This window comes from Hyperolius riggenbachi, chromosome 6, assembly GCF_040937935.1.
Source record: "Hyperolius riggenbachi isolate aHypRig1 chromosome 6, aHypRig1.pri, whole genome shotgun sequence".
Lineage (NCBI taxonomy): Eukaryota > Metazoa > Chordata > Amphibia > Anura > Hyperoliidae > Hyperolius > Hyperolius riggenbachi.
In genome coordinates this window covers 344,864,331-344,877,068 of record NC_090651.1, presented here as the reverse complement: position 1 = coordinate 344,877,068, position 12,738 = coordinate 344,864,331, and the positions used below count along the sequence as shown (strand labels likewise).

Sequence of the window (12,738 nt, the reverse complement as noted above, 5' to 3'; positions counted from 1 at the left end):
GGGTTCTCCTGGTAGTTACTGGTACACCAGGATCCTCGAAAAACAAGAAGTAGGTATTGAGGCGCTCACGCTCATTTAGCCAGACTGTAAGGCACTGTTTTCAGATTGACCTGAGGAAGCGGGATATAACCTGCGAAACATGTTGTCTGTTTTTAGTGCTCAGCCTCCCTGGTGGTAACACCGAGTCAGGCTTGAGGTGGACTTGGGGTAGCCGCCTGGATGTCTATGCAGAGCCTTAAGCACAGCTCACCTCCCCCGGGATTTAGACACTGACAGCCATTCTCCTTGGGTTCTCGGAGGCTCTGGATCCCTCTGGTGAAATCACTGCTGGTCGTCATGATGACCAATGGTGATCTCACTTCAGGGTTACAGTGCCACCCAGAGGAAGGAGGGAGAATTGCAGCGCTGGATCCCAGGGAGTTGATTAAAGGAGTTATGAGGCCACGTGGACCGGAGCGAACTGCGCAGGTGCAGAACTACTGCACCTGTGCAGTACATTCCGGTCCACGTGGCGGTGATTGACAGCGCCGCTCGCGCAGGCGCAATACAGGCCGACCTCCAGGTCGGCCTGACGTCATCACCGTGGACCGGAAGGCAGAGGCAGCGCACAGCTGCGTGCAACTGCAAAGCTGCGCCAAGGGACATGCTGGGAGCTTGGGGCTGGACGAATCCCCAGGTAAGTAGCCCTTATTTTACTTATAAAAGCCTGATAACTCCTTTAAGCAGGGCTGCTGCAAATCTCACTGCAGTATGATTTTTTCCTAGTTTAAGGCGGGTCTTAAAGAGACACTGAAGCGAGACAAAATCTCGCTTCAGGTCTTATATATAGCAGGGGCACGTGTGCCCCTGCTAAAACGCCGCTATCCCGCGGCTAAACGGGGGTCCCTTCACCCCCAACCCACCCCCCCCAAAAGATGGTCGGAAAGTTGGTCGCAGGGAAAACTCTTCCTGGAGGCAGGGCTGACGGCTGCAGCCCTGCCTCCCAGCGCGTCTATCAGACGCGCATCGCCGCCTCTCCCCCGCCCCTCTCAGTGAAGGAAGACTGAGGGGGGCGGGGGAGAGGCGGAGATACGCGCTGACAGACGCGCGTGGGGCAGGGCTGCGGCGGTCAGCCCTGCCCCAACCAGGAAGCGCTCCCCCGCATTACGGAGGGGGTTTGGGGGGACAGGGACCCCCGTTAAGCCGCGGGATAGCGGCGTTTTAGCAGGGGCACAAGTGCCCCTGCTATATATGAGGTCTGAAGCGAGATCTATTCTCGCTTCAGACTCTCTTTAAAGCGTGCAAAAAAATTGCACCACTTTTAAACACTAAAATTTTAACCGCCAGGGAGGTTAAATAAAACTACATTCCAGTAAACACTGGTTGCCTTCTTCTTCAGGAGAGGTAAGACCAACACTGCCTCTCCTTTTTAGACTGTTTTTAGATATTTTATATACTGTGGGCCTTCAAAAGTGCCTCCAACAGTGCAAATTCTGTCCTCAAATGCCCCTTTTTTGGAGGGCCACTGAAGATTTTTAGCTATAAATTTACAGAAAATGCTGTCTTAATTGTATAACGCTTTTGGTATTGCTCAACTAAACCCTGAATTGAAGTTGTTAAAAATTTGAAAGCACGGGGAGGGACTGATGAGCCTGAATGGGGCTGGAGGAAGCCCCAGGTATGTATATTTTTTAATTTACTTTACATCTCAGGTTTCCTTTAACCTGCTAGGCGGTCTGGACGAGCTCAGCTCGTCCAGTACCGCCGGAGCCTGCCGCTCAGGCCCTGCTGGGCCGATTTGGCTCAAATAAAAAGCAGCACACGCAGCCGGCACTTTGCCAGCCGCGTGTGCTGCCTGATCGCCGCTGCAGTGCAGCGATCCGCCGCATGCAGCGGCGAAAGAGGGTCCCCCCAGCCGCCTGAGCCCAGCGTAGCCGGAACAAAAAGTTCCGGCCAGCGCTAAGGGCTGGATCGGAGGCGGCTGACGTCAGGACGTCGGCTGACGTCCATGACGTCACTCCGCTCGTCGCCATGGCGACGAGGTAAGCGAAACACGGAAGGCCGCTCATTGTGTTACTTCTGGCCGCCGGAGGCGATCGGAAGAACGCCTCCGGAGCGCCCTCTAGTGGGCTTTCATGCAGCCAACTTTCAGTTGGCTGCATGAAATAGTTTTTTTTTTATTTAAAAAAAACCCCTCCCGCAGCCTCCCTGGCGATCTTAATAGAACGCCAGGCAGGTTAAAGAGGAACTCCAGTGAAAATAATGTATTAAAAAAGTGCATTATTTTTACAATAATTATGGATAAGTGATTTAGTCAGTGTTTGCCCATTGTAAAATCTTTCCTCTTCCTGATTTACATTCTGACATTTATCACATGGTGACATTTTTTTCTGCTGGCAGGTGACGTCAGTGGAAGGAGATGCTGCTTGTTTGTTTTTTTTTGGCAGTTGGAAACAGCTGTTATTTCCGACAATGCAACAAGCCTTCCACAGTGTGACGTCAGAACCATGGTCCTGACATCACACTGTGGGAGGGGTTTCACCACAATATCAGCCATACAGAGCCCCCTGATGATCCGTTTCAGAAAAGGAAAAGATTTCTCATGGGAAAGGGGGTATCAGCTACTGATTGGGATGAAGGTCAATTCTTGGTTACAGTTTCTCTTTAACCCATATAACAATCACTACCAATAACGGCTTTGAGGGCTGTGTATTCACTATATTAACAATATATTGTTTAACTACAGCCTGGGTCTTTGTAAGTTACAATATTGTCCTGAAAATCCAATCAGAGTTGCAACAATCACCACAGCAGTGCTCATTTAGGTGTTAAAATTACCAACCATCCTTTTTTAATGTAACTAGCAGCTAGCTATAAGAATTCCATAAAGTACAGTGTGGTGTGGTGCCACCACTTACAGCTGTCACCCTAGTCATCTGCCTGGTTTGCCTATGCCTAAAAACAGCCCTGCTTGCTTCATGATCATCAAACTTTATTTTGATTGACACAGGAAGAATAGCAGATTAATTTTCAAAAATCCACTCTTACAGATCTTTCTCCTGTATCCTCCTGCTTTCCATCCTTAGTACATCACCCTCATAGTTACCCTGCCACTCCCGCCTCAGCTATTGCCACCTTACTAATAAAACAAGAATAAGACCTTTCTTCTGAGACAGATCTGCCACTGGGAAAAGATTCAATTTAAAAATACGCTTTCTCCCTCTTCCCGCTTGTAAGCCGGCGCTTTATCTCGGACGGTCGGCGAATATAAGCCTATTAGGACGGTCTGTCAGATGTAAACCCTGCAATGTGATTTATAATATAAAGAGACTTGCTGAACATCTCATTGTGAGGCGGCACAAAGCAACCCCGACTATTACCACTGCCTGAATACCCCGCAAAGCGACTCCGCCACGTCTATTCTCATCTTCCTGCGAAGCCAGGCTGCCGCTTCCCCACCGCAAACACCCGTCGCTGCTAATCTCCACACACGCCATCTGCATGCAGCATTTCAGACAGTTTCCACAGCGGCTCCTCCCACCCCATTACACACATGGTTGTATCTTGTGCCCTCCTCCGCAGGCTGTCCCAGCATGCCCTAGCAATCTTCGCCAAGAAGTGGCATCTAATCTCTCCTGTTTACAAGAAAACATTCTGTGCGCACCACAGCGTCCGCTTTGCAGGAAGAAAACGCTGAGGACAGGCTAACATGTGCTAAAAACAAGCTGGGAGCCGCCGACAGGAAGACAAGATGGCCGCACGGACGCCAACCCTGATCTGCCACTACCGGGCTCTCAGCTCTGCATCAGTTTTGTCCCTTTGTCACTTAGCTCTCAGTGGAAACATACCTCAGAATTTGTAATGATTCATACTGGCCGCAACAGAGTTTGGCGTATAATTGCGAGGAAATAAATGAGGTTCTCAGCGTTTGTCAATAGCAGTTTGAATTTAAAAACAGTAACATTGATTTCATGCATTGTTTTTTTAAAAAAAGGATTGCCGGAATAGGAATGCAATAAATGAGCATTGTCTTTACCTCTGCTTACCGTAAATCAAATTTGGTGCAAGTCATATTTCTTTATTGAGCAGGCGTGACATTATGACAGGGTGACATACCCGGACATCCCTGCCTTCATTCAGTTACTAGGAGGGCCGGATTTAAGTCAAGGCCGCATAGGCCATGGCCTAGGGCACCACAGGATCAAGGGCGGATGGGTAGCAGGCTATACTAGGGGGAAAGGAAGGGACACCTGGATACCTACACTGGAGGGAGAGGTTTCATCAGGCTATCTATATGAAGAGGGGGGGGGGGGGCATCTGGCTTCTTATACTCATCAGGGGTCATCAGGATACCTACACTGGAGGTAAGGGGGGGTGTGCATCATCTGGCTACCTATGGTGGAGAAAAGTGTCAACAGGCTACCTAAATTGGAGGGGGGGTCATCTGGCTACAGTGGCGTAACAATAGACTCTGCAAGGAATTCACCAGCGGGGGGGGGGGGGGGAGACAGAAGCCGCAGGAGGCCCCGGAGTGCAAAAACTTTCTGCTCTCTGCACAATTGTTCTAATGACTGCATCTGCTCAGCTGCTGATAAGGAACCATACAAAGTTTTGCAGAGAAAGATTTGTAAACAGTCCCTATTCAGTGTGCAGCAGAGTCCTGTGTACAGTGCTGCTCTACCCTCAGCCTTTCTACCCCTCCCCAAGTGCTCTGTACTGTAGTGATGCTGGAGAAGTCAGAGGTCAGAGTGAGTGTAATAAGCTGAGGCTGGGAGCACACTCCTATGTCTGGTTTTATGTATGTGTTTTCTGTACACCATGGGCTCGATTCACGAAAGGGTGCTAACTTACTTAGCACGCCTAAAAGCCCCGTAGCATGCCTAAAGCCCTTTAGGACGCGCAAAGTTTAGCGGTGCGTGCGAAACGTCACACCGGGTGCAACTAAAGCGTCACACCAGGTGCCAATAATTTAGGTGCACACGGTGCGATGGTTTAGTCGCACCCAGTGCGCCGTAATTAGCCGTAATTATGAGATCTTAACGAGCATCCCGAACGTGCACTCTTCAGCCATGTAGGTACTCGTACACGGGCAGTGCAGCCGTCGCCTGCGGTGACAGGGGAATGATTCATTCTGCTGCCTGTGAGGGGGATAACAAACTTTGCGTGGTAGGGCAGCACGGGGGCTCCGCTCTGTTTTCAGTCTCCCAGCGGAGACTGTTAGACGGCGAAACCGCCTTCTAATTACCGTGTACTGTGCAGTGCTGCAATCTACAGCTGCGCTGTACTGGGGACAGCTGTGTGACACGGCTGTCCCCTCCAGAGTCATGGTGGTGATCGGCTGTCATAGGCTGAAACCTATGACAGCCAATCACAGTGATTGGCCGGTGGGGGGAGGGAGGGTTTAGGGGGAAAAAAATGTATTTAAAAATAAATACAAAAAAATAATTACAAAAAACAAAACAAACAGACACTGAGGGGAGCGATCAGACCCGACAAACAGAGAGCTCTATTGGTGGGGAGAAAAGGAAAGGGGGGGGGGGGGGGGTAGGGAGGATCACTTGTGTACTGTGTTGTGTGGCCCTGCAGCAAGGCCTTAAAGCTGCAGTGGCCTATTTTACAAAAAAATGGCCTGGTCTTCCCAAAGTGGTTAAAGGATGGGAATAAAGTTTAGAGTCATTTAAACACATTTTCAGTAGAAAATACATATATTTACATAGATCTGCCATTAGTCCTGAAAGAGGGATGAATGAGGAAGAAAGAGGGACAGTGGGACATGGCTCCAAAAGAGGGACTGTCCTTGCAAAAGAGGGACAGTTGGAAGCTATGCAGGAAATGAAGGGTTCACTACTGTCCACTGGAACTTCAGCACTAAACTAATGCATTAGGTGAGAATTTGAGGATTTTGCGGGGTTTCATTGAATGTATTGTATTTGGGGGAAGTCTACTTGCTATGTATGGATAGTGATTGTGTATGAGGGTAACAGTAAAAAAGGGCGCAGGAGGCTAGTGGACAAATCGGGCGCCGCCATTCACTCCTATAATAATTATCGTTTACTGGGCGCCGAACAGGAAAAAAGGGCGCCCGAGAATAATAACGTTTTCCAAGGGCGCCCGAAGATTTTTCATGTTTTAGAACTGCTTGTGATGATTTACGTTTCCTATTTCAATAAAACATTATTTTAAATGTTATCCCTTACTGTTTGTAAAACATTATTATTCACAAAATAAAGCGATCAGTACGTAACGTAAATTGTAATATATTTTATCCCTTACTGTTTTTAAAACATTATTCTACACACAATACAGTGATCACTAAGGAGGGTCTTAGGTTTAGGCACCATCAGGGGGGTCTTAGGTTTAGGCACCACTAGGGGGGGTCTTAGGTTTAGGCACCAACAGGGGGGTCTTAGCTTTAGGCACCAACAGGGGGGTCTTAGGTTTAGGCACCAACAGGGGGTCTTAGCTTTAGGCACCAACAGGGGGGTCTTAGCTTTAGGCACCAACAGGGGGGTCTTAGCTTTAGGCACTAACAGGGGGGTCTAGGGGTTAGGGGTAGGTACAGGGAGGGTTACTTAGGCACCAACAGGGGGGGTCTTAGGTTTAGGCATCAACAGGGGGGTCTAGGGGTTAGGGGTAGGTACAGGGAGGGTTACTTAGTAATTTTTTTTTTAAACGTTATACGTTTCACTATTTAAACGAAAGATTAACGTTTTTACAATTGCCGATTTAATGCACATTATTTAATGATTTATAACTTTATAAAACATTAATTTTAAACGAAATGCAGTACAATACATTTTTAAACGTTATCCATGCTTATCGTTTAAAACCCCGCGCCCTTTTTTCCCAGCGCCCCTTTTTAACGTACGCGTGTATGAGTGCCCCTCACCCTCCTGTCTAACCTGCATTGTTCATACTTCAGCACAAGTCACATGAATATGTATCTACTCCCAACCTATGTAATAGCTCTCCTCTATGCAAGTCTCTTTCCTCCTCATCACCCGTGTCTGATAAATCCCCAGTGTTTATGTAGAGGGGAAACACATATTCAGGAGGTGGAGGAGAGCGGGTGAGTGCTCAGGACACTACAAGCTACATTTTAGCTGAGTTATGCTGAGCTTTGGGAAAGTCACAACTGTGTTTTTTTGTGACATATGGGCTTATTTTCACACAACGACCATGAAATTGCATCGCTCGCGTTTTGCGGATCACTACATCGTTACATTAACATATAAAGTGTGGTGCTGTTTTCCATTAGTGCGATTTCTTGTTTCTGAATCGCAATCTCCATCCTGCTGCACTTATGGTACCTTTGCACTCCTATACTTTGTATAGCCAAAGGAAAATCACATAACAGTTGCGCCATTATGCAACTTTCCTCACGATTCAGTAAGTAAAACTATTTTCCCGCCAATTTTTTTCCCCTCATACTGCAAAAATCGCAATCTCCGTCCTGCTGCATTTATGGTACATTTGCACTCCTATACTGCAAACATCACAAGCACAAACGTACTGCAAATGAGCTGTAAGCTGGTGGATCGCTATTGTATCGCAGCTAAATCACGGTAATGGAAATAGAAAGAAATGCAATTGCATCGCAGCATGCGCAATGGCGTTTCCTAGTGGAAAAGGGCCCTAAGATGTAACTATATTCAGCTGAAACTCGAAAAATTAGAATATTGTGCAAAAGTCCATTTATTTCAGTAGTTCAACTTAAAACAGTAGGATTAGCCATACTATGCCAGGGGAAAAAACACATCTATATGTAGATAAATACTTGATCTACTTACATAACACATGTATTGTACTGTCCACGTTTTGATTTCAATGAATTTTATATAGTAAATAAAGAGAATTCTGTTCCTGGTGGGAACCATTTCTTTTGCCCACAGTTTGAGGCTAAATCCTGAGGTCATTTCTGCCCTTAACTTTTTTTTCTTTTCTCCTCCAATCGCTGACGCTGAGTCACCTCAGCCTTGCTTGTAAACACAAGTGAGCAGGGGATCGTGTTTCAGATAGTCAGCTAGGCAGGGAAATAAATGGAAGAGGAGAAATATATTATAGATAAAAAGAACCCCCCAGCATGCAACTGTTTGGCACTGACTATTAAAGGGCCAGTGCTCCTAACGTATGTGATAACTCCAAACCATAACAGCAGAACATTTTTTGCAAGTTTTGAATGCAGGATTAGCATCTTTATCACTTAATACACTCAGACCAGTTGCTGTTGAAATTTGATTTTTATGGTGACAATCCCGCTTTAAAAGGTGAAACTAATATAAGAGATAGCAACCATTTGCGGGTGTTTTTAATGAATTAGCTGATTAGAGTCTGACACTCTGAGCCTAGAATATTGAACCTTTTCACAATAGTCTAATGGGCTGAGATTTGGATTTTGGGGTTCTCAACTTCTCATGAGCTGTAAGCCATAATCATCAAAATTATAATAACCAAAGGTTTTAAAGGGTCCCAGAGCAGTGGCTGAAATTAAAATATTTCACTTACCTGGGGCTTCCTCCAGCCCACCGCAGGCTGCGAGGTCCCCCGGCGTCCTCCTGGCTCCTCTCCGTCTGCCTCCGCCGGCCATGGCTGGTTCAAGTAACAATTGGGCCCTAGGGCAAAATTAGCCTGGGGGGCACCCAACAGACACCCCCAGACCAAAAAGTGTCATTAGAGGCCCTTTGTTGCAGCCAAATCTCCCTCCTGGGCCCCTGAGCTGGCTGCTGACCCTCCCCCTATCACCTCCCAACTTAACAGACTCTGCAGAGTTCCTGGGGAGCAACAGTTAGGATGGGGGAGGGACACGTTGGGGGCCTCTACAGGCTCTGGGGCCCTGGGGCAATTGCCCATTTTTTCCTGTGGTAGCTCCGGCCCTGCCGCCAGCTCCCGTTACCGGCGACACCCAGGTCGGGTGGCAGGCCGGCTCCCCCTGGATCATCATGCATGAAGTCATCACGCCAGCTGTGCATGTGCGGTTCAGCGTTAGAACACCGCGCTTGCGCAGACCTGTCACGCCAGCCGCCGTGATGACGCGAAGCAGCCGGCATGATAACTTCATGCGTGAGGATCCAGGAAGAGCCGGCCCGACACCCGGCCTGCGTGTCGCCGGTAACGGAAGCTGGCAGAGGACGCCGGGGGACCTCGCAACCTGCGGTGGGCTGGAGGAAGCCCCAGGTTAGTGAAATCTTTTAATTTCAGCCACTGCTCAGGATCCTTTTAAATACCTTGTTTTGCATGTAATGAGTCTATTTCATATATTAGCTTCACCTTGAATGACTGAAATAAATGGACTTTTGCACGATATTCTAATTTTTCGAGTTTCACCTGTATCAGCTTTCATTACCTTATGCGTCATTATGCTGTTTGGTTTCATATTTGCACAAGTTTTCTCCAAAATATTTTGGCTGTTTGGTTAAATTATTTTACCAAATCGTAATCCCAGTGTGTAGAGAGAGAAGCAGCCAAACATCTACAGGAGATTCTAGAAGCAACCAGAGTTCCCAACTTCTGAAAGATGTCCTCAATTATAAAATGCTTTAACAGTGCATTGTGGGAGGACAGGCCCTCGAAAAGAAGCCACTGATGAGAGAAATGTGGAATCCACCATTACTGACCTCCAACACATGTTACCGCTATCTTGAGAGTCATGCTAATCCTTTGTTTATGCTAATTCTAATCCTTTGCCTAGCTCCAAGAAGTAGACCCACTAACTACACAGCTCAGATTACCTGATGGGCAGAAAACTAAGCAAGAGCAGCAGACTGGATGGAAGAATACACCCAGCTCAGCCTTCTGTAGCGAGAGGGATATGGAGGCTGACATATTTATTTACTGTTAAACAATACCAGTTGCCTGGCAGCCCTGCTGATCTATTCGGCTGAAGTAGTGTCTGAATCACACCAGAAACAAGCATGCAGCTAATCTTGTCAGATTTGACAATAATGTCAGTTTCACCTGATCTGCTGCATGCTTGTTCAGGGGCTATGGCTGAAAGTATTAGGGCCAGGGGATCTACTGGACTGCCTGGCAACTAGTATTGCTTAAAAATAGCCCTCCTGGCGGTCTATTAAAAACCACCAGGGGGCAGCGCAGCAGTTTGTTTGTTTTTTTAAATCATGTAGCGAGCCTAGGGCTCGCTACATGACAGCTGCTGTGCAGCAGCATCCCCCCACCCTCTTCGATCGCCTCCGGCGATCAAGCCCGTCCGGAAATCCCGTTCTGAATGGTATTTCCATTAGGGCTTCCCCCATCACTATGGCGACGGGCGGGATGACATCACCGACGTCGTGACGTCAAAGGGAGTCCCAATCCACCCCTCAGCGCTGCCTGGCACTGATTGGCCGCAGTGATCGGAGTGCACACGCAGCTAGCAAAGTGCTAGCTGCGTGTAGCAAAAAAAAAAAATTATGCAAATCAGCCCAGCAGGGCCCGAGAAATCCTCCTGCGCGGCTTACCCCAAACTACGTTCAGGGTTACCGCCAGGAGGGGTAATTATGGCAGCCTCCATTGTCCTCACGTTACAGTTGTCCTTTAATGGCTGCACACACACACACTTTTGGTGACCCCCCCCTGAAGCCAGTGGCCTCATCGGCCAAAGGTCTGGTAATCGTATGACAAGTGCAGCTGCCATGACCCTTCACCTCCTTCCATGACTAAGACCCTTCTGCCTCTTTCTGCCAGGGATATCGTATGGCCAAACTGGGCTATCACTCAGGGGCCCCAGCTCTTTGGGGCCCCAAGTCAAGGACGACCGAGGTCACAAAGTCTCCACCATCACTACAGTATTGAAATGGAAGGGGCCACACATTTATTTTTGCTCAGGGCCCCACTTTACCTAAAACCATCCCTGCTTCCTTTAGCTCCTCCCATGCAGAGCTCCACAGGGAAATATTTTGTTCTATGTCTACATGTTAACGTTCTCTGCAGTCCTCACATGATCACTTTCAGCCAACCAGAGACTTGCCAATCAGTCAGCTGATCAAGTAAGTCGCACACTTCTCAATGGATTCTCCCCGAGAAAAATCTATGAAGAATAAACTATTTCAGTGACTTGGAAACTACAGAAGAGCACATGGCTTAGCATGACGGTCAGGCTAGTGGAATTTTTGTAAGGCGGTCATTAATGGCAGCCTCCATGTTTCGCTCATGACGGGTTTTCTTCATTTTGAATTGACGTCGGCTGGCAGTCGCTGCCCTACACTTGAGGTGATAACGTTCATGTTATGTTTCTGTGTTGTAAGTGTGTGTTTGTCTCTCATTCCTACCCGTCACCCTTCATTCCGCCCCTCCCCTCTGCCCTTCCCCCTCCCCTCCCGCCTTCACCCCCCACAGACGGCTTCTCCAGTGAGGGCGAGCTTCTGGAGATCTACGAAATCAACCGGCAGCAGGCGGGGGAGTACGAGTGCATAACGTCCAACGGGGTCTCCATACCAGACAGCAAGAAGGTCCTGATCACCGTCAACTGTGAGTGCCATTTCTGGGGTCACCTCTTAAAGCAAACCTGAAGTGACATAAACTTATGAGACAATTATTTGTATGTGTAGCACAGCTAAGTAATAGAACATTAGTAGCTAAGGTATCTTCGCTACTAATTGGAGGACTTGGAGGAGTCTCAATATGAGACTTGGAGGAGTCTCATATTGTATTCCAGCACAGGAAGAGTTAAGAAACTTCAGTTGTTATCTATGCAAAAGAGCTTCTATAAGTTCACCGACCCATCTTGGGGTCAGCTACAGCGCTTTTTTCTGAAGCACTTATCTCAACCTGTCTCTCAATGCTTCTTATTTATTTTGCTGCAAGTTCAAAGGGTGATTAGCTCTGCTCTGTTTCATAATTTAAAATACAGAGTGTAGTTTGTAAACTGTAAATATTAGAGAATGATGCAATGTTATAAAAAAAAGTTATATAACTGAAAATAAAAATGAGACTCTTTATTTTGCAACTAATGATCTATTTATTATCCGTACTACACATACAATTCATTATCAGGGATGGGCTTACGAGTAATCACGAGTGCTAACTCGTGATTCAAATGAGGGTAAATTGCCGCAAGTTTGCGGCTGGATGATAAAGGGTTATTTACCCATAATGCTGCTTTCCTGCCTGCGCTTTAAACAGCTTGCACACGCCTTATTGGATGTGTTGCAAGCTTCACCACTGCGCAGTTCCTCCTTCAAGCCGGAAGTGCACGTAGTGAGACCAATAGGAGGCGTGCAAGCTGTTTGAGGTGCAGACAGGATGGCTGCATTATGGGTAAATAACCCCTTATCATCCATTAAGCCTCATTTGAATCACGCGTTAGCACTTGTGGTTACTCGTGAGCCCACTACTATTCATTATATCATACTTTTTTTGCGTCAGTGTCACTTGAATAGCTGTTATGCAGGGACCACAAGACTTATGCTCAGTGAGAACCTGTCACAAAAATGTATTATGAAGAGCCAGGGTTCACATGATGCAATTTCCCAAGACAGTAGAATCTATTATTTCCTGATTTCCGATCGTTTTTCTGATTGACTTTCCGATCGCTTCTATACAAAATTGATCAGAAAAATGATCAGAGATCAGATCGGACCTGTCGGAAATTATTGATTCAACCGCCAATGTGAGGGGTACTGGCAGCATGAGCACCAGGCGTAAGTTAATTCTCGTTTTCTCCTGAGTTTTATCCTTGGTGACATACCTTGTCAATAAAATGCCTTTGAAGCCCCCAGCAAGCAAGAAAATATTCACAATCATTTTGATTGTGTGATTTTAGAT

At 47.2% G+C, this 12,738-nt stretch overlaps 1 protein-coding gene across 2 annotated transcripts in view; it reads left to right on the top strand.

Moving 5' to 3' along the window:
- IGLON5 (IgLON family member 5) overlaps positions 1-12,738 on the top strand; it is a 677,528-nt gene that overhangs the window by 596,135 nt on the left and 68,655 nt on the right. For both annotated transcript variants that reach the window (XM_068241536.1, XM_068241537.1), the window contains exon 5: positions 11,311-11,442. In XM_068241536.1, the coding sequence (XP_068097637.1) occupies positions 11,311-11,442 (132 nt within the window). The remainder of the gene's footprint in view (positions 1-11,310; positions 11,443-12,738) is intronic.